We start from the raw sequence: 26550 nt of genomic DNA, 5'->3' as shown, positions 1-26550 counted from the left end.
ACAGTAGTCAGTTAGATACTGGTCGCGAGAGCATAAAGACCACCACCAGGAACCTTAGGTGCTGTTTCCTTTGCAGTATAAACAAGAGGAGCGACTGTTTCCTTTGTTTTGGTTTGGTTTTTCGAAACAGAGTTTCTCTAGGTAGCCCTGGCTGCCCTGGAACTTGATTTGTAGATCAGGTTGGCCTTGACCTCAAATATCCACCTGCCTCTGCCTCCTGAGAGCTGAAGTTGAAGGCGCACCCCCCACCAAGTGAGGAGCAACTGTTTTAAGTGCTCTGCTCTAGGGGTATGAGCATCTATACATGTAAACTAGCCATGAAGCACACAGATTTTGAAAACAAGCAGATTTAGCTTCAAATCTTGGCTCTACTATTAAAAGTTTGCATGTACTGGCTTTGTGGGAGCCTAGCCTGTTTGGATGCTCACCTTCCTAGACCTGGATGGAGGGGGGAGGACCTTGGACTTCCCACAGGGCAGGGAACCCTGACTGCTCTTCGGACTGGAGAGGGAGCTGGAGAAGAATTGGGGGGAGGGGAAGGGAAAAGGGAGGAGGAGGCAAAAATTTTTAATAAAAAAATATAAAACATAACAAAAGTTTGCTGAGCTAGGAGGGAAATACAGTACTTACTTGCTCGAATTTGAAATGTTTAAAGTCCTGGAAGGCACAGAGAGACTAACTTCAAAGCTGCATTACTTTTATTAATAAGACTTCACCAGTGTTCTTATTCCACTATATTCATACATTGGATATGGGTAGAATACAGAAATCCAGGGATATTAAAACTTGCCATTTTTGTTCAGTATAAAAATATTCCTTTATCTACTACATCTGTGTTTTCCACAGCTTCGGCTTGGTGGCTGACCTTGACACAAAATTTAAATAGAAAATTTCAGGAAAAAAAAATTCTTCAGTTTCAAATTCTGCTTTCTCCTGCCTGTCCCTAGGCATAGGTTGTTCCTTGTCCAGGCGGTCCTTACTGTATTTACTGCCTGCCTTTTGAGTCACTCAGTGGCTATCTTAAGCATCAGAACACTTTTCCCAGCACCTCAGTGCTTGTGTTCAGGAAATCCATAGTCAACTTAGTAACAGCTAATGTATAAGAGGCTAGCAATTTATATACAACAAAGAGAAGATATAAAGTGCAAAAATAATGTAAAATAAGGACTTAAAAAGAAGACCATATTTACATATTTTACAGAGTAAAATTGGTTTGACCAATATTATTGTTACTCTGTCACTGTATTCAATTAAGAACTTAAATTTTCATTTCATTAATTAATTAAATTAATTTTTTTTATTTTTCAAGATAAGGTTTCTCTACGTAAAAGCCTTAGCTGTCCTGGAACTAGCTATGTAGACCAGGCTGGCCTCAAATTCACAGAGATCCACCTGCCTCTGCCTCCCGAGTGCTGGAATTAAAGGCATGCACCACCACTGCCCAGATTAGAAAATTTTTAACATGAGTGTGTACAGTATAGGAAAAAAACAGACATATACACATGTATATAGGGTCTGCTACTACACATGATCTGAAGAATTGTCTAGAGTTTTTCCAACCTGTCCCTGTGGATAAAAGTGGTTTGCTTTATCTCCTATGTTCTCAATGAACTTCAACCCTGAACTTGATATAAGAAAAAACATTAATCACTGTATCTTAGACCAACAGGTTCAGAGGCATGATGTGTAGCCCTTGCTCATATTCTTATAGGTATGCATGTTTTTTTCTAAGGCTACACCAGCAATGTTAAACACTTACAGTAATACGAGTTAGGTAAGAGTTCTGGAGTCAGTTACCTAGTGAAATTTCAGGTGAGCAATCTGAAGCAAAAACCCAGGTTTCCAAAGGCAATCAGAAGCTGGGTATGAGGGTACCTGCCTAGAGTCTCAACTCCTGGAAGAATAGAAAGGAGGAGGATCTCAAGTTTAAGGCCAGCATGGGCAATTAAGCAAAATTCTATTCAAACAAACAAACTAAAAGATATCAAAATTGATAGCAATTATCTTTCCTGGTACTCTTTCTTGACAGTAAAACCCAAACTGTCCCACAGAGATATTCAACGTAGCAGCCCATACATAATACCTCAACAGTACTTGGGAGGGAAAAAAGTTTTTACTTACATTTTCCAAAAGATAGCAGAGGGCCACAAAAAAAGCCCAGCAGACGCAGTTTCATATTAATCTCATGAGAATGTTACAACATAGAGATCAAATATAGGAACAGTGAGGAACTTGGAAAGGGAAAGCCCTTAGGAGCTAACAGCTTTGTGGACTGGCAGTTACATATAATAAGACAGTGAATATAAAAGTTCCTTCGAAGCACAGCTCGTGTACTTCACTACATATCACGCTGTCCTTGAGACTGTCCACTGGTTAAATAAGCAGAGGAATAATATTAAACTATATTTGCATAGTATCATATGCCAAATAGGTTTGTATAATCATATGTAACATACTTTCACATAAGGAACAAATATATACTATAGCAGGAGTGGGTTTCCAAAAAAAATTTATGCCCTTTATACTAGGAAAAGAAAAACTCTTAAAACATTTTTAAAAATTTTTTTTGTGCTCTGAAATGTTAGTTGCAAATTAGGAAGTTCTTCTCAATTAGTATTTATCTAAAAATGAAAACCTGTCCTGGTCCATTAGCTGGTCAAGAGGAGGGACAAAAAGATGACTATATGTCAATTAATGTAACTACAGAACAGAAGGATGTTGGGATGAATATCCATCAAATTCATTTTAGTACAAATAAGAAGCATCAGTCTTAGAGGAAAAATAAAAGGCAAAGTGCCCTATCTAGGCTGAGTAGACTATTAAATTCAGATGCAGGGTTCTATTTAGTTTGGACAGGTCCCAGCCACAGAACAAAGTCAGTCTGTCCTAGTGCCATAACTGAATTCTACAAGTTAACAGCTTTTCATGAAAAGCTGCCATTTCAAAATGTCAATCAAATCTGAGCATAAGTGGGAACTCCTGCAGAAATAACCAGCTGCAGGTTTGAAAAACATTTTTCACTGAAAGTGGAAACACAAAAGTTGTTTGAATGGGATCTCTTTTCATTCCTGTAACAGTAGACAGCCATTTTCACAACATCAAGGACAGAAAGCAGAGGACAAAATTGTAAATAATGTCTTGAAAGGGTTATTTGCAGGGGTGATGACTGATTCAAGTTACAAATGACAGAATTATTGGCAAATGGGTTCTCATTAATATGAAATTGTTTGTTTCTCATTACATGATCATAGTCTCAGACTGTTTTAAATTACAGTTGAATGCCACATAGAATGAACTGTAGACTTAAGTTTTGACATTTATTCTCTACTTGTTTACAGAAATAGATGATGGTATCCCCTGGTTTTCTTAAGGAAAATCTACTAACTGAGGCTTATAAACATAAAAATCAGGATTAAAAACACATTATTTTACTGCATTTAATATCAAAGACAACAAAAAACATCATAAATCAAATCAATACTAAACCTGTCTTCAAGAAAGATCCTCTTGTAGGCTACTACATAACACAGAAAAATCTAAAGGACAAGTTCTAAATGTACAACAGGAAATATGGTTAGGTGGAAGATCTGCCAATCATGTATCTTCAGAGGTATTCAACGATAAAAGATCAGTCAGAAAATAATATTTAGAGTAGGAAAGGGAGCCTAATGGTAGTATCTATGCCTTGTTAGTTCAAGCCCTTGGTTTGTTCTCCAGCGTGTGCACACACGCACACGCACGCACACACACACACGCACACACAGGCGAGAAAGAGAGAGAGAGAAATATGCATGTACATGTAGCACAGATGAGTATGGAAAGCTGGGAAGAGTGGGAGAGAAGAAAAGGGGAGGGAGAAATTTTTTTTTTAAAGAAATTGATAGATTACAGATCTTCCAAACAAAATCTCTTTGTATCACACTTCAACATTTTTTTTTCCTTCATTTGCTGGCAGCAATTAGGGCAGTCAGTTCATAGGGATGGTGACCCCTCCCAACACCAATTGAATGGCCAGTCTGTGCAGTTGAGCTGGCATCAATGGTAATTTTCCTTTATAGACACAAAACAAGACTGGTAGTTTAAAAGCACTACCCTTCTGCACATATCCTACCAGAATTCTACAAGCCCCTGAATTAACTGCTTTTATTTATTTCCAAGACTTGAGAACCTTTTTGAGCTGTAGTTATGTACATCCTGTATTGGTGTCACTTAAATACAAAAACTGAAGGAAATTAGAATAGGGTCTCCAAATAAATACTACAAACTGTTGGGACCAAAAGATGCTTTTGTATGGTATGCCAAAATTCAAAGACACTAGAATTTGTCACTTATTTCAATTTTCTAATTTTTTTTTTTTTTGCAAATTTAAACTTCTACTCTATTATCAACACAAAAAACTGGCCACATTTACCTCAACAGCAGATTTAATTTTAGTAGGTCTAGTCTAATTAACACACTTATCAACTAGCCAAATAGGGATTCTTGGGTTTCACACTCTAGGTACCTCAGAATTTCTCCTGGGCTTATGGTCAGGACAACAGAGCCCCCTAAATAAGCACTTAATAATATCTACAGTATCAAATATACAATATTGATAAATCTCACTAATCTCTCTTTTTTCCCAAGAGTCACAATTACATTCACCATTTTAAAGAAATCTGAGCAAATGCATTTGATATCAACAGACATGTTTCTCAACACGGATCCCTGCATCTTGAAAGGCGGAGCCTTCTTTGTTACCTGGAGAACTTCTCACCCACCACTGCCACATTCCCAGATCTTCCTGCAAGAATATCTAATATTTATCTCTGAGAGCTCTGAATTCCTGTGTGTTCAAACACCGGGATAAGTAGAACTTGTTAAAAAAAAAGAAAGAAAGAAAACTGGTCATGGTGGCGAGCAGGAGTTTGTTCCCAGTGTCATCCAGACACGGGCATTGCTGTCACTAGGATATTACAAATACAAATGGCTAACGTGGCATAAACTGTATGCTAGGTTTTAGTTAGAATGTCTAAAGCTATCGTACTGGGCATCCATCTGCAGTCCCTGTTTATGGGAGTGAAATATGTAGTCATTTGAAGTTCACAATATGTATACTGTGTTTGTAATAACTGCAGATTTTACAAGCACATTATTCTTTCCATTAGGATTAAAACCTCACCGAATAGCAATTTGTGAAGGAATTCTAGCAGGGCCCAGAGCCCAGAACTCTGACCTCTGATGAGATACTTGGCAGCCACAAACTCTAGATCTAGGCAAAACATCTGGTTTGAGTTAGACCTCCTGAAAAAAACAGCCCTGTACTGGGGAAACTGGTATTCACCCAGCTTTGTATATATACTTTGACTGACTTCAACATTGCTAAGGGGGGAAAAGAGGAAGAAAAAGAAAAGACTCCACTAGATGCTTGTCAATCATGACCAAGCTCCTTGGTGGCCCTGAGTTAAGTACCCTTACCAGACAGAATAATCTATTTCATTCCATATTGCTCAAGTTATTTTCTATATTACAGCATACACAGTCTACAACAATGTTAAAGTAAGTTCAACTTCGCTACTAACAAACAATACATTTCTTTAATCAGCACAGGAGAGGAACTGGCGTGTATATTAACCTCCATTCTGTTTATATGATCAGAGAGGAAAAAGGCAAACCCCACACTTGAGGGCTCTATAGATTTCACAAGGATTAAGTTTAAAAATGTGTGTGTGGGGTTCTTAACTAGCTAGTGTTCCTTTATCCTAAAAATTTACACAAATCAAAGTTAGTGGTGAAGTTTGGGAAGAAGTTCTACTTTGAAAGTCTGATTTATGAAAAATCACAACTAAAAACTTATTCTTCAAATATTATAATAGAGAAAAAAAATTTCTACATTACTTAGAATATAAAACAGTCCAGAGACAGGGCATAATCTAAGGGTTCCAGTCCTCGCACTTTCTGCTACACGGCTTTAGGGGAGCAAATGTGACGGCTCGCCCACTGCAATGAACAAATCTCTAGTTTACTTCAAAGTCACCCGGGGGAAGTTTTTAAACTATCCCACCTTCTTAAATAAACACAGCCTTTTGAAACATGTTTTCATATATCAGATGGAAGATGGTCCCAAACCACAAATGACGCTGCAGGCACAAAAGCCTATCTAGGCCAGCTATCTTCTGCACCACAGGTTGGCAGGCAGTCTTAACAGGCACACAACAGTGGGATATTTCAGCACAGGACTGCCTCCCTTGTTGGTGATTTGATTTGAGCATCTAGTAAAAGTCAACGTGTAACACAGTTTGTCCCATTGTTACTGTGTAGAATCCAGGTCATATGAGCTAATCACAGGAGCATGATTCTGTTTGAAGAAGCTGGAGACTTTCGTTGTTAATCTTAGGTGGTGGCAAATTGCCATTTTACCTTCCGATGTATCACCTTAATTTAATTATTACTTTTGTGAGTAGAAGTAAAAACGTATTTAAATTCGGTCTTTTGAAAGAACAACATGGAACAGAAAGCAAATGGATAGTTGTGCAGTTTTCTTTAAGGACAAATTAACTTCCCGCTCAGTGTCATTTGGCCGGGCCCACTGAACAGTTGCACGTTATAAAACATCAACAGCATCTCTGACAAGGGTCTGCAGAACTCACCTCTACCACACTTTAGGGGGCAATTTCAGGACGGTTATAGTTATTTACATTCTGCTTCTGGACCAAAAAAAAAGTATAACTGATCAAACTGAAGACAGATTCTGCACAAAGATCCCAAACATCTGCACGATATTCAATTATCTGTCCAGGTGGGACACACATCACAATTTTGACATGTTTATAACTGTTATTTACCAAGTTACAAAACTGTGCCATGGTAATGATATAAAAAATTTAAGAACTTATATTTCTACGATAAAGTCTTGCTTTTTTCTATTCTAACCTGAACAAAAAAAAAAAGTGAATTTTGCTTCTCTGAATTTTGTTTCTTGAATTCTAACTTTTATATAAGCTTTCTATTTGTCAATTTTAGGTAAACATATATAGCTCAAATTCAGCACCTTATATTTCCACACTCTGGAGATTTGTTTGTACACATAATCCCCTACTGCTTTAGTTTACATTAAAATTAATACTTCTCTAAAAATACCTATTTTTTTGAAAAATTAAACAAACTCCTCTCATTTGAATTTAATTTTCTGAAACTATGTTATGAATATAAAAAATGTTTGTTAATCAATATTTTCAAACTTCAAAATGAGATAAAGCAAATGTGTTTGATTCGTTTCAGAATAAAGGGCATTTCAGAAAGAGCATAAAAATGCATACATTATTACAAAACACGCACACATAACCACACTGTAGGTACGTGGTAGGGAGAGAGAGACAAAGTTTTAGAATAATTATTATCCTTACTTCCTACTTTAGTTATCCGTGAGAGATCACTCTCTTCAATGGCATGACCATGCAACCATCTGTACTTGGGTCAGAGCACAGACATGCCTTTGACTTGACATAAAAAGGGTTCTCATCATGTCTGAAGATGATAAAGAAGAAAGCCACACTCCTACTTCTGAAAGCAGAAAAGGAACCCAGGGAAAGGGACTCCTCTGTCGCGTCCCCATAGAGTAGGAAGCAAACCATCTCCCAGGACACTGCACAGGGCAAAGAGCTGGACGACACTGAGCAGAAGGAACAAGTAACAGAGCTGATTCTGTATTCTCAGGCTTCTTTTATCCTGAAACTAAACGGCCAATTCTCTTCCAAAAGGCATAGAGAGCACGCCACGGCGAACCTCTTGCCTTCTTAAAGCCACAGCCACAAAGGCACATTTATGAAATAAGCCCCCACTTGTTAAAATGTAACACTGCCACCATCACTGGAGTTCACCTTAGTGACTTAAATAAATACAAACAGAGGTATAAACAATATACGTTTTATAGAGTTCTACGAACCGGGGGAAAAAAGTCACCTTACTAAATAACCTTCTGGCAAACGCAAAAGAAAGCTAAATTTGGTTTATTCATATTTTCTGAGTTCCCAAAATATAAGCAGCAGTATGTGGACCTTAATTCCTTCAGCTGGAAGACGTTTGCTCCTTTCATTTTCCACACTGCCTTACTGAGAAGCGGGAGGAAAGCACGAAAGAACCAGAGCAGCACAGTCAGCAGCGGCACAATTACCTGGGTGTTCACGGGGCATCTCTCATGTTCTAAGAAACGCTCGCCAGATCTCCACCAAGTGAAGCTGGAGGTAGAAAGAGCTCGGAAATAAGCTCTTTGAGATGCAGACAGGACAGTCAGCTAGTCTAATTGGCCAAAGCCTCCAACAAATAAGTTTCTAGATCTGTTGTGCTCAGCAAATGACAGTCAAACATTCCCAAATACTGAACTGTCTAATAAGGCAGTCCTGGAAAATGTTTGTTTGGAACATGCTAATGACTACCATCGTATAAACAGCTTCTCAAAGATACAGTGTCTCAAATGTGTTAATATACTAGTGTAGATTCTACAAAGTTTGAGTACAGTTTTGAATCATCACCTGGGTGACATCAACAACACTTATTTTAAAGAAGCCCAAATTATATTCACTTGAGTAAATTTTAATTTGTTTTCATTTAAGGTCTTCTAAAGTTGAGGCCAGCATGCTGAAAAAAAAATTAAACTACCTAGAACCCTGTGTCAACACATGATGCTACTGGGAATGGTAAGTGAATTAATTTTCCAGAGAAAATTAATTACTTATGACTTACAGTTGTAAAAGCAAACAACGTAACTCTGGATTAGGGCACATTCAATTTCTGTTTGTAGTAGCGATTAAATTAATTTCATATAATTCATGGTATGTAATGGAAAGCAGAGCAAAATTGAAATTCTATACAATGACTGACAGAAAAAATGTATACATTTATGAATCTGATTCATAAATAAAGGCCACAGATGTTAATCACTGGATAATAAGCCAGTATTTTTTAATGGCTTGATACTAATGGATTTTTAGTTTTAGAGAAAGCATTACCAGACAGTAACATCTAAAAAAGAAAATGAAATAAGAAGGTAAAATACTATCCTGGGATGTCCCCGAGCACACTGTCATTCCCTCAAGAAGGCCATTAGACTCGGGATCTGAACACATTTTATTTATAACAGACTTATGTTTATCCACCTACACTTGAGCAGCTGAAATGAAATACAGCATTAAATGATTTGGGGATGAAGTTCTCAAAATTACAACTGAATTTTCTCCCCCTGACATCCAAGCAGTAAAGCGCCTTTAAACGGATCATCTGTGACTGATTTGCCTGAACTGTGCACCTGAATGTGAGCTACTAGCGCAACAGGTCTGGGCGAAGGACGCAACACCACGGGCGCAGCCGCATGCAGGAGAAAGCCTATACCACCTCCTACTGCTGGAACCAGGTAGGATTGATCTCTGGGTTTTGAATTCCAACCTAGTGGTATATAGCTAGAGTTTAAGATAAGGATCAAATGCTGATATTAACTGTAATTAAATGGTTTAAAAGCAGCTTTAAAAATGCCATTTTCTTGGTGTCACACAGCTCACAAAATCAGAACATGTCATATTCTGGTAATGACCCCCAAGTATTAACTGTCACCAGGGACCTGGTGACATCACTTTAATCTAGTTCCCATTAAGGACTGGACTCATTTGACTAGGCAAGAGGAAGACTTTGACCAACACTTTGAAAGTAAAAGTATCTTTATGACTTACACTTTTAGAAGAGAGTGAACTTTAGATGAAAGATACAGCAAGAACATGATGAAAATATATACTATAAAATATGTACTTCAAAATTTGACTTTTCACACAATTTAAACTAACATTCCTCTTCCTAGTCAGTCTCTCACAAACAGAATTACTATCCACTGCAGCTTTTAAATTACACATTTATACAGAGAATAATTAATTTATATAATAACTTTAGGACCAGAGGGAGAATTCTACTACAGGTATTTTAAATTCCATTGTAATTTCAAATGTATCAAGCCAACAGCAGAGCAACGAAAGACAGTCTTAGGAAGCACAAGCAGACTACTCTGCAGCTCAGAGGGGATTTTCTAAAGCACCCTCCTCTCCAAGAACAGCGTCACACCTAGAGATGTGACTGAAACGAACTGGAGCAGCAGCGGCAGCTCACCTTTCTGACTTCTCTTGCTAGAGCACAGAGCTTCCTCATTTAAACAGGACTCTCTGCAGTACAGAGCCAAGAATCTGTTTGTAAACTGGCCTGGAAGCCTCTCTACAGTAAGAGGCTCATTTAGGTTCTTTTCAGCCGGTAAGGCTGCCCTGGAGGCTGAACCATCATTGCAGATGCGAAGAACTTTGATTTAACTTCATTTCCTTCATTCCTGGCTTTCCCATCAGAACAGTGTTCTAGGGGAAAATGTCAAAAAGATAGCGGGCATCCAAGGGTGGCCTTCTGGATCAGAACAAACTTTTCCTACTGTCTGCATGTGTGCAGACTAACTACATTCATGGAAGCAGAAACCAGAATGCCTTTCAGATGGGCGATGGGTCCTCAAGAAGAATTACATTGAGACCCACCACCACCAATACTCTCGGAAAACATGCATGAAAAGTCCCTCTGCATTCCCTTCAGTTTAAAATGTACCTCAGAAGTTTCTTCAGGCATCTTTCTTTTATTACAACTCACAGTCATACTTCAGTAGGATGACTACGGGAGAATCACTAATTTTTTATCTAAACGATGACGTTTGGCAAACGTTATGCAACCAACTAAAATCTGCAACAAGCCTCAAACAGTAAAGAGCCAGTAATTACATGATTAGAAACAGTTTGATTATGGGAGAGGACAGGCAGGCTGTCAACAAACAAACAGCTGCTTTTTATTGCCAACACATAGGCAGATCGTGGGTCCCAGGGAAGGAGGGAGCTTGTTTCTGTTGTAGTGGCTATGTTTGCTTTTAAGCATTCTACTCTCTTCTACGCCCACCTCCAGAAAAGTGAATCAACTTAAACACTGGATATGAACCACAACAGAAGAATCAGATGTGCACAGATAACAAGTAAAGCACTATAGACTTGGATAAACGTCTCTAGTTAATCACTAACAGAAGTCTCACGTGCATGCCCCAAGTCAACTCCAAACGCCTGTCTCTCGCTGTGCAAGACACTCTGTCATTACTACTGGTGAGAGGCAGCTCAGGCCTCACTTCCTCATTCCTGGATTATGACCATAGCAAGGCTGCCAGTCTGGTCCTTTGTTCTGGAAGTTTCTCCTACCGCTTCTTCTGCCCTCCTTGCCTTTGGCAGACAGGAATGAACATGTTTATATGTGCCAGTATGAACTGAGCGACCCTGACATTAAATAATCTGATGACTACTTGATAAGCTTAGCATATGAATAAATACTTGGAATAAAACAAACTTTAACTACAACAACAAAGGCTACAGAATTCTGAAGTATATGGAATTTATTTAATGTCTCCTAAGAAACAAAAGCACTTCCACAGCTTAACCTTCAGGCACTTTCATGTCTATTTTTCTTTGTGTTTTAAACATTTTTCTAGAAAACATATAGGTATCCTTATTTTCCAAAAGAGCATGAAGTGAAATTATTTTCCCAAGGAGACGTGGCAAGGTAAAGCCGTGATGCCCTGAGGCTGAGTTCTCCTCACTGAACCGCGCTAAAATGAGGATGGTGCCATGAGAATGTTTGTGTAATTTAAGTTTAAGACAGGCTTTGTCTGGGTAAGAATTTTAGCTTTCAGGGAAACTTTGATTAAACACACCCTGAATTGTAGCTATTCGACTGCAAAGATGGGCATAGTTCAGAGAACATAGTTTTGTGCCCCAATACAATGATTAACTAAGAATTTTAACCTAGAATTCAAATTTCCTTTTACAAACTTAATGGTAAATTTAACATTTCCCACAAAAATGTTTCCCTCTTGTCACTCTCTCAATTGCAAAGTGACATTTATTGCAGGTCAAGCTCATGGAACAGACTTGACTGGACATGGTCCGCATCCTGCTGCCAACACCAGGCCTGGGTGCAGTTAATGCTACTAACTTTTGTTAACACATCCACAAATTTGTATATGAAAAACTAAAAAGTTGCCTAAATTTGTTATCGCATATCTCTGTAAATTTCAAGTTATAAATAATGGTTGGATTACTTTTTTAAAAAGCCTGGCTGTATGTCAAACCATATGAAAGTGGGGGTGGTGGGAAAGTGGGAACGAAGGACTAGGGGACAAACCACTCAGGAAGCTTCTTGTAGCCTATCAGAAGTACAAAGACACACACTAAAGCAAGCAGACAGAGCAAGGCAAGGTGAAAGACTAAAGACGCACTAGGGATCAAGCTTTCTCCAGGACCAGGGTTTAGAAACAGCTGTGAAATTCTGCACTGAGTTGTGGGTATCTAGAAAAATAAGACTACCAGATTTAAAAAGCAGCTCTCAAGAATAATTATTAAATCTCAATCTTCTAGTATGTAGCAAAAAAAAAAAAACCATTATGAAGAGAAGCCCACTTTTTCTAGGTCACATACTGTCCAACAGTGTCTCTTCCCAGACTGTTTGTCCAAATGGTTTTCTTCTACCAGTGAGAAGACATGGAGTTGGAGAGACCCAGTTAGTATGGCTAAAACAAGCTGGCCTACTAACCAACTTCTTCTAACGTTAATTTCTACCATAGTTAGAAATTCTACCATTACTGCTGAGGAAATCTAAAGCAGCCTGCCATATCTGAGCACCTGGTCACTGGAACGCTTGGCTGTGATGACTGAGAGATCTGCCCAGTGCCACCCTTCCCATCCATGCTCACAGATGCTGCAGCCCACACTGCCCTCTAAATGCTTCAAACTCCACAAACCAAGTTTCTCCTGCCATCGCCAGCCCTTTCCAGAAAGTATGTTATGGAGTGATCATTTCTGAAGTAAATTTAGGACTCTGACGAGGAGGAGTGTGGTCTCTAGTTCCCAAAGAAAAGACGAACTAGAAAAGGGATTGTTATTCTTACTTCATGAAATCTGGTGATGTCTCAGATATTAAAAGCCTTCATTTTTCTTGTCAATACAATGTCTGGCTGATTTCTAATTTTTGGTCTATAAATGAGTGCTACTGGCAAATCTGGAAAGTGAAAGAGTCTTTCAAAAGGTGCTCTGGAAAGATGACCTATTTTCACTCACCTTCTAGGCAGGTTCACATCAGCAGATTATGCTGGGCATGGCTCAGTTCCAATGAAAACAGCCTTCCCAGCCACTCTCCGGCTGCTTATGAGTATACAACAGGAGCTTTATATGCACCGTGAGCTAGTCAGATGCTTAGGTTCCCTTCCGACCTCACTCTGTAGTACACACACTTCTGTGTGGTGCAAGGTTCTCAGCTCCTCCCACAACCACCCTCCAGCCACAAATACACACTTGTCAGGAGCTCCTGAGGAGACTCTTCCAGGGTAGTTAGTTGTGTGCGGACACGGCACACGAAGGGGAAGACATCTGACGCCTGACTTTCCCCCACCCTTGTCTGGTTCTATCTTCATTTATTGAAGCCTGGAGGTGTCAATTTATTCCATCAAGACCTCTTCTGAAGTACATACAGGGGCTTAGAAACCATGAAGCTATGTTACCCACTTTCCTAATGGCTCCACACATAGATTCTCAGCCCCACCTTCCCCTTGAGGTCATTGGCAAGGACTGTTTGGTTTAGATTCAGTAAGTGCTCACAATAAAATGAAGGAAAATTTCAAGGTTAAAATTAGACAAAAAATATTACAGAAAAAAAGAAAGAATTGTTTTGTAGATAAACTTCACGCTCTGGTGTTGAAAGTTAAGGTTCACAAATCAAACAGCAGACATGTCTGCAGAGCTGGGCTTTTCCACTGCACCCTCAGTGAATCATGCTGCGGTTAGTTGAAAGTGCTGTTCACATAATAAATTAACCACCTCATTTCCTTCATCACCAAAATATACACAGCACCCCCATACAGATTTGTTTTAATAAAAGTAATAAAGCAAGCCCAGAGGTTATGGCTGTTATGACATAATCACACCTCTGAGAGTTAAAAACACTCACTTGCACATCGTGCCTCAGAAAGTCTTTGCCCCTCCAACAAAACCTAACTCTACTCATACCTTCTGGGCCCATTTATTCCAAATAAATAATCAAACAAAAGACTTGGACATATCAAGAGAGACTCTTTCAATTACACATCTGAAAGCATGCAATTTTACAACTGTGCAACAAACAACTTACATGTCTGCCCTTGGTTATCACAGAATACATCTTACCCTGGTGAACAGTGTCCTGCAGCACCAAGCAAGTAGCACTCTCGCCCCCAAGCAAAGCTGTTTTCTAAAATGTCAGGCAACAGATGCTTTTCTTCCCGAGGACTGAAAAGAGAATTCTCTATAATTCCTAGCAAATGGTATTAAATATTAAGAACAGTTGAGAGGGAAAGAAAACTTTCATAAATTCATATCGTCTTCTGGGATTGATTTATTTTTCGCTCCTTTAGATTCCGCTCTATGACTCTAGAAAGACACTGCAATGCAACTGTAGAAAGAAGGATCTGGTAGTGTCGCATGCCACTGGTGAACACATGCTAATATCAGTGTGGCCCGCTCTCCTGCACTGTGTCACATTATAATCACTTTGCAGACACAGGGTTCAGGATCATCTAACCCGTCTACATCCAAGTCGTCTCTATTGGAACATGGATTTAATGCGTGTTGTCACTATGCTACTGATGATGCCTTCTTTTGGATGCAAAATGTAACAGGATCTCAATTATAATTACCAGTGCTGTTCTTTTAAGGACCGTAACTAATAGCTTTCCACATACAAAGTTATGATTAATGTTTTTGAATGTACCAGATACCAAACATTCAAAATACACACTTTTACATGCTCAGTTCAGAAGTGGCCTTTTTAATATTTGCACATTTTCTCTTCTTTCTCAGTCATTAATACAATTTATAATCTTACAGTCCTTGGGTTTTCAACATCCCTCTAAGGTGCTGGGAATTTAATGCAGGACATTCCACATGTGAGATATATATAGTGCTGTACCATAGCCTCTCAACTACAACCTTGTGAATAATATTTATTATATTGCAGATAGTTTTTGACTAAGATAAAAATTGTATTCAAGATTCTCCATGATATTCCAGTAACTCAGACATAATCATATCTATATAAATACTCAAACTGAACATTTTTAGAGTTTCTTTCTTTCTTTTTTTTTTTTTTTTGGTGACAGTTTCTCTGTAGGTTTGGAGCCTGTCCTGGAACTAGCTCTTGTAGGCCAGGCTGCTGGTCTTGAACTCATCAAGATCCGCCTGCCTTTGCCTCTTTTAGAGCACTCTTTTAGCTGTTCAATGCATGTATGTATGTACAAACATAGTATGATATACACAGTGAGTGTATATATATATATATATAGTGTACTATATATACTATTTGTCCATATCCAACCAATAGAATAATAATAACATATTAAAAACTTTTTAGAATCGATTAAGAGAGTCAATAAACTTCTATTCTGATAGCTAGTTTTGCTTTAAAGCAAAGATCCTATCCCAATGAATCGCACTGGAATGAAGGAATCTCTGATAAACACACACTAGGCAATGGTCCGTAGCAACACTGATTGCTGATTTCCGACACTAGCGCAGCATTCTCCCACCTGTCCTGTAAGAATTACTTCTGTGAAGACAAATACATAATTCAGAGGGGAAGAAAGAAGAGACACGTGTGACCTTAGTTCTCTCATCAACAGCAATCCTTCCTTCCCCAGTTATTCTCCAGGACAAGAGAAAACAGAGGCGCTGGGCAATGCAAATCAATTCTCCCTTGTCCCAGTAAGATTCTCGGGCTAACTAACAACAGAGAAAAGCACACACAACCTTCCTAAGATTTCTCACTCAGCCTATGGGGACTTGGTCTGGTTGGGGGCAATGAGAAAATGCGGAAAAGACAGAGAGACAGGAAAATTGGGAACAGGTGATCTGGCTTCTCTGATGACGAAGACGACTTGGCATCCTGGGAGCTTAGCGTGTTTATGTAGAGATGAACAGAGGTGAGACTACTGCATACACTGAGCGAGGGGTGGCCGTCACATACAGAAAACAGGGAGGTGGGGTTTATGGTAAGCAGCTGGATCAAGGGGACAGGTTTGTCTAATCAAGGGCAAACTCTGTTGAGGAGCAGTCTTCAATCTGTAAACATCTGGAAGCTATGGTGGCCATTTTCAGCACACTATCAACACCCACACATGGACCAAAAAGAAAGGTTTTGCCATTTCCCTCTGTGCTTCACTCCAAGGGATAGCTTGGCCACTTTCCCCATGATCTGAGGGTAGGGTCCTCGGTATGCCTGGCTCATGTCAGCAACACACATTCACTCAGGACTTCACACGCACTCAGGGCTTCCTCTGCTTCCACACTTTTCAATAGCCTATTTTAACTGAAATTCACCATAGGAAAACAATGCTATAACACATCTTCAGAAGACATTTTATGACCTCAGATTACTGAGTAAATGGCAGATTTAGTAAAGAAGGAATTAATTTCTTAAAAGGTTAATTAGTATTGCCTCCATGTACTGGGCATAAAGTACCATTATACAAGGAGACAAAACAATGTGGAATTAGTCGTTCACTACCTCAGCTTTGGAACAAATCACATTTAGAAGCATGTAAACAAAGCTTTCACAAGGCCAGCCACCTACTATGAACTAAATTCAAAGGCTTGCAATCCTCAGTGGGAGAAAAGCAGCAAAGCTGAAAATCAGAGTAGACCATAGGTGAGTAAGACAACACATCTTCAGGTCATTAAGGTCTGAATAAACAAGGCTCTAAAAGAAAAGGAATATGCCCAAAGTAACTTACTAAAATGGGGTGTGAGACAGGAAGGCTGTTTATGAAATACTAAAACCATGTCATCTTAAAGAGTTTACAGTAATCATTTAATGAAACGAGCAACAATACTCAGAGATGAAAACGCTATGGCTGAAACACCTACATGCATGCACATACATACGCACACCTATGCCCTCCCCCACATTCCTTTGGCAGTCAATTCTCTCATGGAAAATGGATCAAGCTACAGAAGTAGACCTCTACAGTCAAAGAACTGAACTAATTTGTAAAATGAATATAAAGAAAAATAAATAAATAAATAAATAAATAAATACTAAAGTAAAACAAAGATTTTTCAATATATTTGCCTGAGTGGAGTTTCATAAAATGTATCATGTGTGCATGCATGTGTCTGTGTCTGTGTCTGTGTGTGTGTGTGCGCGCGCGCGCGCGCGCGTGCGCATGAATGTGCCTGTGTGTGTGTGTAAATGGCTGTGGACAGTAAAACATTTGCCTAGCATGTGTGACACCCTGGGTTCAATCTCTTTTACCAGACACAACCATGAGCTTCTCCAGCTCTTCATGTCCATTTCCTTGCATAGGCTTCTCCTCTGTGGATGTGTCCCCTCATTTATTCAGCTTCCGCCCTCCTTAACCTCCAACTCATACTTAAAAATATCCTAGTTCTAGACCTGGATGGAGGTGGGTGGTCCTTGGACTTCCCACAGGGCAGGGAACCCTGATTGCTCTTTGGGCTGACGAGGGAGGGGGACTTGGTTGGGGGAGGGGGAGGGAAAGGGGAGGCGGCGGTGGGGAAGAGACAGAAATCTTTAATAAATAAATAAATAAACAAATAAATAAAGACGAAAGGAAAAAAAATAAAAAGCAAAAAAAAAAAAAAGAACTGGAGAAGAAAACGCAGGATATGTCTGTGTCTTGAGACTGGATAAGGCCTCTTTTAAAAACCTATCACTGAAATGCAAAAGATTTTGCTTTCCAAAAATATCAAGAGAAGCTCGATGGCTGGCACCCTTCCTAGAAAGAAAATGCCGGTAGCACATATCTCTGATCAATGTATACAGGGAACATAAAGAGGATCAATTTAATAACTAAAGAATAAAAAGCTATCCAAGCCAAAAAAAAATATCCTAGTTCTGACCTTCTTCAAAGATCTATAAACGTGTCTCTCTCATGTACATTTCTCCTTCAGTCCTTAATTCACCGCTGATTTCCTTCTCTTCGCTAGGCCAACTATTCTTGTTATGGTCGCCATTTTTCTTTATATTAATCTTACATTTTGAAAAGTTATTTGCCAATACATAAAAATATACATATTAATGAAGTACATGTAATGAATACATATGCCTGATCTTTGTATATATTATACTATTTTTAACCAGATTAACTATATCTATCTCTTCAAACATCAGTTGTTTATGGTAAAAGCACTCAGAACCCCTTGCTCCAAAGTGTGTGGCACACAACTGTTTTCGGTGGTCTCCCTGTGTATAGCAGTGCACCAGAAAGTCTTCTTTAATTTGAACGTTATTCTCAGTAAATCCTTCCCTATCTCTTCCTTTCTGCATTTTAAACATGAAAGGCATATCTTAATCCCATTTACTCCTTGTGACGGTTCATATAATATTGATATTTGCTTCTTTCAATGCTTGGCTTACCTGACAAGAATTCCCGATTACCCTGCTACATCACAGACTCTGTAATGTGCAGTCAAGACACTAGACGCCTTATGACAATCCTATTCTGGATCAGTAGCACCTCAGGTGGGGCCTGGGAGGTTCTGAGCATGTTATTTCCTATAATCTGGGTGCTTTCTAGAAACACAGAATCTCATTGTCCACCCCAGGTCCACTGACCCAGAATCTTGATTGTAACAAGACCTCCACGGGGATCAGCATATCCAAGATAAAAAGTATTAGAGACCAGGGCTCCTTACACTTAAGCTGACAAAACAGGCTGTAAAGGCTCGTTCCCCTCCAAATGTCCTATCCCATAGCTCTTAAAAGGGCACAAAAATGTGCACTATAAACCATTCTAAGGCAATACTAAGTAGCTTCTGAGGATCTCATAGGGCCTGGATACTAGAGTCACAAAACCTGTTGCCATGTGAGGCCCAACCCAGACCAAGCACAATAAAAGCTCTGAGGGGTGTGGTCTGAACTGGGTTATTCTTTTCTAAGCTTTCCTGCTCAGCTCAACCTTAGGCTTTCTAGTTCAGACTACTTCAGAGTAAGCAAAAGGGGAAGTGCTGTAAAGCTAAGAGTACGGGACGTGTGGTCAGATATGAACAGCACTCTGAAGAACGCCATCAGCGGCCCTGTAAATGAATCTTAACAGAATGGCCGGGCAAGAGCTCTACAGTTACCAAGGAGCAGAAGAATGATGCTTCATCATGAAATTCACAGAAGATAGTGTTTGTGAGAACATGTTCTCAAGACAGTATCAAAGCAAGTTCTAAAGACTATTGAATTCTGTTCAAGATTAGGTCTCAAACAAAAACATCAATATTAGCACTAGGGAAACAAATACAACCTATGATAGCATTTTTTTATTTTTCACTGAAAAATGAAATTTTCTTTTTCTGTTTATATATTTTTAAAAAATCATCTAAACTCTCACACATTTAGACATAAACATAGGAGAATTTAAAAACTGACTGAAAGTCAGAGTTCCCAAGTTAGGGCATATTTAGCATTTGACCCATTTTTTTTTTTTGCCTATTTTTAATAATATGATGTATTTAAGCAATGTTCTAGAGTCCAACACAGTGGAAGAGAGCGTGCACACCCTCCTGGTATGCCTCCCTACTTCCCCCTCCACGCTTCTTTCAAAGCAGCTATAGACGTATGCTCCTGTGCTTGTCCTTCTGTATTTATACATGACTAGCCACAAATGGCAGTGCAGTTGGCGATGTTTCAGCTTCGCATCAGCTGTATGCCCCTATACACACGCCATAACTCACCCATCTCCCAGTGGGGAGCTCTCACTGGGTCACTTCACTGCATACAACACTGAACAGTGTAACTATACCATATTAGATAAAGGACACATGACTGCACATTTTCACCACTGTAAATAGTGTTTAAGAAACTCCTTGCACCAACATGAGGGGACTTTTCTAGGCTATGCACTTCCAGCAACAGAAAGTCAGAGTTGAACCCACCCCCAACTTTACTGATTTCTAATAGCACTCTAAAAGGCGGCACAAACTATACACCTACAAGGAATGCACAGGATTCTCAATGTTCTCCCTGTATGTGGCCTGTCTAATTGTTTTCTGATCCAGAAAACATTTTAGATTCAGATGTAGTCTAATCTTTCCCTTTATGATCATGTTTTAATATGACTTTTTTTCAATACTCATGTTAACTAGTTTTTAAACACTTAATACCTTAAAGTTTTATAACTCATGATGGATTTAAATGTTAATATATAAAAGTTGGAAGAAGTAGAAATTGACATAAATGTGGTTTTACTACCAAAGTTAATGACATGCAAAGGGCAAACAAATACCAGATAAAGGAAATTAGATATGTCCCTATTAACTCAAAGTATTACTTGTACTCAAATAAAACTAACATTTTACACCAGGGTACTTGGGTATTATACAAAGTCTGAAAAAGAAACTGAAGCTAATATTTCAGTGCAGGAAGCTTAATTTACCCAGGTGTAAGAAAACAACCCAGGAGATAATTTTTATATATGACTGCAGGGATGCCTTTATGCCAGAAGAGGGCATTAGATCCCACTACAGATGGTTGTGAGCCACCAAATGGTTGCTGGGAATTGAACTGAGGACCCCTGTAAGAGCAGCCAGTGCTTTTAACCGCTAAGCCTTCTCTCCAGTCCCAAGAGAAAATTTTTAAAATTGAAAATCTGGGTAATTTTTAACAAATTATAACATAAGAGTTTGGCTCACACTGTTTGTCAAGGTCAATTACTTGTTTATATTCAGTTAGTTCACAGCAAGGAAAGCTCTGACTACTAGACTCTTAAATGTCTTTCCTAACTTCGTGGGCAGGACAGTATGTATCCTGCTTAGTCAAGGGAGGTGACTACAAAATCATTTTGGCAGAATTTACCTAGGTGGCTGCCTTAGTTTAGGTTTCTATTGCTGTGGTAAAGACCGTAACCAAAAGCAACATGGGAATAAGAGTGTTTATTTGGCTTAGAGGTTACGATATATTATTGGGGAGCCAAGGCAGAAACCTGGAGGTAGTAACTGAAGCAGAGACCACAGAAGAGCGCTGCTTACTCAGCCTGCTCTGTGACAGAGCCCAGGACCACCTACCTGCCCAGGGGTGCCCCTGCCTCAGTAAGCTGGGCTCTCCTACATCAATTATTAATCAAGAAAACTTGCCTACAGTCCAGGCCAAGTGAGGCATTTTCTTTTCTTTTCTTTCTTTCTTTTTTTTTTAATTTTTATTTATTTATTTATTTTTTACTTTTCGAGACAGAGTTTCTCCATAGCTTTTGGTTCCTGTCCTGAAACTAGCTCTTCTAGACCAGGCTGACCTCGAACTCACAGAGATCCGCCTGCCTCTGCCTCCCAAGTGCTGGGATTAAAGGCATGTGTCACCACCGCCCAGCAAGTGAGGCATTTTCTCAGTTGAAGTTCCTTTTCACAGATAACTATGGATTTTTGTCAAGCTGACACAAACCAGTCAGCAAAGTGGCCAATGCCTTGGCTTGGGAAGTGTTCTGTTTCACCTTTGCCTTAGTTATCACTGCTAATAATAACAGTACCAATCTAAGCAAGTCACCCAGACAACTATGGGTGGACTCAGAAGAGTCTCACTCTATAATGACACATTACTCAGTAGTTCAAATGTGTTTAAAAATATCTAAGCAAGCTGGGTGGTGGTGGTGCACGCCTTTAATCCCAGCACTGGGGGGAGGCAGAGGAAGGCGGATCTCTTGAGTTTGAGGCCAGCCTGGTCCACAAGAACTAGTTCCAGGACAGTTAGGATTGTTACATAGAGAAACCCTGTCTTGAAAAAACAAAAGTCTAAGCAAATGACACCAAAAAGATGAGAAGCCTTACCTTTATAGACCTAAACAAAATGACACCTAGCAGGCCAGCAGGTTAAACTGGAAGTGTCGAGTACATTCTTCATGAAAGAGCTGTTTTGTTTTGATTTACCTCTTTGTTTTTAGCCACAATTGATCCCACAGAGGAGAGGAGAAGTGCAAACTGCTATCTGTGAGGTTCTACTAGAAGGACTGCAGCGCTATGGCTAGGTGATTTTCCTTTTACTGTGCTCTTCGCTATTCTCAGGAGTGAGGAACAAGGGTGGTTTGCACAACCATCCCATTCTATAACAGCACAATGATCAAACAGAGAGGTAAACAGAGGACAGAGGGCTGTTCTGAGTCCTTGCTATTTCACCAGACACACACTTTACCAAATGCAGGTGCTAATGAGTGGGAAAAGTGCAAGAACATAGTCCCAAGGAGAAACAAAGAACCAGTAAATGGAACTTATTTAAACTTAAACTCGGGGTATGACAAGGCCAAGTTAAGCCATCATTCCCCACATCCCACACAGCCCAACCCAGGCAGCCCTGCGTCATCCTGCTCTCGCCCGGGAGTGTTTTCTTGGGAGTCAAACCAAGCCACTTTCCAGCAAAGTCTTTAGGGGTCAATCAAGGATATGCTGTCATTCGACCACACTGGCTGTCTTGCTCTCCAGAAATAATGACAGGCATGTGTTTTTAAAATCAACTCTCCTCATTTTCTCAGACAAGAACTGGAGCACTGCCGCAAGGATTTTAGCTGCCATTAAACCAAAAGCATTTCAGTTTCCATTGAAATACCACTGGAGTTTCTGCTATTTCATCTAACTTTCTGTGAACACCTTTCATTTTCTCAGTCAGCCATGTTTATCTGGCCATTCTTGTGTTTTAAGTCGGGATAAAATTTACATCAAAATCACAAAGTGGACCCAAATGAAAAAGAAAGTCAGTCCTACTATGATTTTTGATTTACACAGTATGAAGTCTTAGCATTACATGGTCCATATGCTGAGATATAGAAATAAATATGTATTTTAAAGCAAAATACATATTAGTTAAAATAAAATATATTCATTATAGAAAATCTTAAAAATCTCTCATCCTATCCAGCCTGCCAGGTACTGTCTTCTTCCACAGAAGCTCACAGCTGCATTCTGAGACCAGTTTACTGCTGCACTACCAACTCTGTGTAACTTGAAAACATCACATTAAGAGTGATTTCTCATGTAAATAAAACTTAGTGAGTTTTGTTGTTGTTGTAGTTGAGACAAGGTCTTGGTGTGGTACTTAGGGAAGTATTGAATTCTTATTAATTATCCAAGCATCTGGGGTAATAGGCACTTGCACGTTTATGTGCCTCAAAAGCCTGAACTTTTTTTAATGATGACATGCCATGGGCAGGCTCTTTATATATTTTCTGTAAATGTTCCAAATAAACAAACACATAAATGCTTACAAATCAACAAAGAAATAATCTAAATTCTTAACAATAAAATATGTAACTATCATACAATACATATAAATTTATGGTAAATAATTTCCCTAATATATCATCTGGCTTCAAGCTTTTGTGTTAACTAATGACTTGTGTGTGTTTTGGGCTATAGGTCCACCAGGCCTTTTCTATTTTATTATTATTATTATTATATTAAATACACTATTATTCATGCTTAATATCTTTTAGAAATTCCTGAGTTCCACCCACAGATGGGACTCCTTATTTTTGCAGCTATTCACAGAAATATGCATTTCCCTGGGTACAGACTCACGTGCATCTTTTCTGCCATCTCCTGGAATGTAGGGTGTCGACAACTGGGGTGATAGTGCAGTTAAAGAACTCAGTGCGTCGGTCTTCTTTTCATTATCTGTTCAACTATGTGCACCCTGAATTAGCATGGCTACTTCCCTTAGTCTCAGAGAAGTAGACTCAACTTGGATATCTCCTAGGCATCTCAAACCAACATGTTCAAGGTGGAACTAATGATCTTTACCCATAAAGTTTCTGTACCAAGGCATAAAACATGTAACAGTACACCTCTTTGAGAAAATCCCTAACAATATCTCTTCCCCTACCTACCACGTAGTCCCCACAAAACACTCCTTTCTACATTAACTGCCACCAGTGTTGTCCGAGCACCATCACTCACATGGGCCAGTTATCAGCTACTTTAATTAGTTGTCCTGCTTTTCCTTGTCTCATTCGTTCTCACCAGACTGAACAAATCATACCATTATCTTGATTAAAATTTGCCTGTGATTTCTCAGTGCTGTTGGAATAAATTCAAGGTTCTTTGAAACTAAAGACTACGTCTGAATTCCAACCTGGAGGTCAGTCCTCTACTACTAAAGACTTAAAGATAGCCTTAATGTCAAAAACTTGGTAGGCTTCCTGGGTTCCATAAATCTGAAACTTCTCTCTTTTCTCTGACCTTGAGGTGTTCCAAAACTTCATCTGCTTAAGTTACAAAAACACGAGGTGGTACTCCTTAGATACCAGGTATTCCTAGTGATCCCTTAATGACTATCATCCCCAAACAAACAAACCCAGTTAAACATCTTTTGTTAGACTTTTATTACTGTGAATAAAACCTGAGCAAAACTACTTAAGGAAAGAGATTCATTTGGCTCAACGTTTCCGAAATTTCAGTACATCACGACAGGGAAAGAATAGTGAGGCAGTGCGGTCTACCTCCCGGTGACCAGGAAGCAGGGAGAAGCATGCCTGCTCTGTCTGGCCTCCTTCCTTTCTATGTTCATTCCTCTGCTCTCTAGTTTACTAGGTAGACTAGACTTAGAGACCATCCTAGGCTACTTATGGACTTTCAGGCCATCCTAGGCTACAGTAAGACTCTGTATCAAAAAGCCAAACCAAACAACAAGGACTACTTAGTCTTGCACACTGGCCAGGCTGGGCTTGAATTTAAAAATGCAAGGACTCTTCCTGCTTCACCCTCCTGAGTAGCTGGGAGTTTAAGTGCGTATCATAGGAATAGTGTAGGAAAGAATTTCAACAAAAAGGAGAATAGTTTTTACACGAGTCTCCTGGACTCCATGTTCTCTATATGATTCTTATGTCAAGGTTAACTGCTGTCCTCAATCATTCAGTGCATACATACAACCTCCAGACTTGAAAATACAGTATCTACAAAAACCACAATGATGATGTCATTGGAGCAACAACTATTGGAGCAAGACTTTAGACTGTTCTGGGTCAAAATCGAAAACTAATAATGACCAAATTGAAATGAATGCAGTAAATATCAGAGGTTTCTCCTGGGAGACCAGAAACAAGCAAGAGTTCATTCTGATTTAAACAAAGAGCCACACAGCCCAATGGTCCACAGTACCTCCATTTTTAGAACAAAGTTAAAAAGACCACCATGCCTGGCTTAATGCTATCAAAGTCTTTAAATCTGATTATGGACAATTTTAAAACCTGATCAAAATAATTAAGACAAGAAAAAAAGGAAAGTAGTCTCTTTCCCTGAGAGTTGAAACTTTTATTACCTTCCTATCAACTGTATAACTTTTGAAAATGAAAATCTACTTCCAGTAATGGTTAAATATAATGCCAGGTTTAAGCACACTCTTTTTATTGCCAAATTTCAAAAATTAAATGATCCACATTGCTTTACCTGGTACATTCCGACTCCAATGTGCTTCGGCTCAATTTTCACTAGCTCAGCTAATGGATCTTGAACACGCCTTGCTATGGAAACTGAAAAAAAAAAAAAAAAAAAAAAAAAACAGAATCAGAAAACAAGTATGACTTAATGTAAAAAACAGTACTCAGATCATTACTTAGGTTATGTCCTTATGACACAAATACTTAACCTATCCCTCTAGTGCCCACCTCCAATTTAATTTTCAAAGTTCTCTCTTTTTCCTATGCAAAAAGGAATGAATGCAGTATTTCAGACCTAATTATATCAGCAGGACTACAGGCATTATTTATTATTTTTGAGTCAAGGTCTCCTTCTGTGGCCTTGGCTGGCCTGGAACTTACTATATGCCATGATAATCCTCCTGCCTCAGCCTCCTAAATGCTGAGATTGTAGATATGAGCCACCACACCTGGCTAAGACCCCAGGCATTATCAAGACACACACAGAAAGAAATACAGATTAAGAAAAATAAACAAAACATTTTGCTCCTATTCTCATAAAATTATCTCTTCATTCTCTAAATAAAGCTTAGGTAGTAGGGTGCTTCTTGCTTTAAAGAGTATGGGGATATTTGCTTCAAATAATCTTACATTGCTACCAATATGACACAACTAATATTCTTATTAAAAGTAGATTGGATGTTAATAATAAATGGATGTTAGAATATTAAAAAGCAACCATGCTATGCTCGTTAGTAAATACATTTGGGTGATTTAAATATGGCTGTAGGGTATACTTGATGTGGGAGTGATTTCTTATTAATAAAGAAACTGCCTTGGCCCATTTTATTGGATAGAAAATTAGGTAGGCGGAGTAGACAGAGGAGAATGCTGGGAAAAAGAAGCTGTGTCAGGAGTCGCCATGGTTCTCCCGTTCCAGACAGACGCAGGTTAAGATCCTCCCTGGTAAGCCAGCTCGTGGGCTACACAGAATATTAGAAATGGGTTAGAACAATATGTAAGAGCTAGCCATAAGGAACTGGAACTATCCGGGCCAGGCAGTGTTTGAAAGAATACAGTTTCCGTGTAATTATTTC

The 26550-nt window shown here is 39.1% G+C and overlaps 1 protein-coding gene across 1 annotated transcript in view; it reads right to left on the bottom strand.

The window, feature by feature from the left end:
• Srbd1 (S1 RNA binding domain 1) overlaps window positions 1-26550 on the bottom strand; it is a 187476-nt gene that overhangs the window by 50013 nt on the left and 110913 nt on the right. Inside the window, exon 16 of the mRNA XM_050146070.1 lies at window positions 25485-25567. Within this exon, the coding sequence (XP_050002027.1) occupies window positions 25485-25567 (83 nt within the window). The remainder of the gene's footprint in view (window positions 1-25484; window positions 25568-26550) is intronic.

Source organism: Alexandromys fortis, unplaced genomic scaffold, assembly GCF_014885135.2.
Source record: "Alexandromys fortis isolate MF-2015 unplaced genomic scaffold, M_Fortis_MF-2015_v1.1 scaffold_42, whole genome shotgun sequence".
Lineage (NCBI taxonomy): Eukaryota > Metazoa > Chordata > Mammalia > Rodentia > Cricetidae > Alexandromys > Alexandromys fortis.
This window is presented reverse-complemented; position numbering and strand designations above follow the sequence as displayed.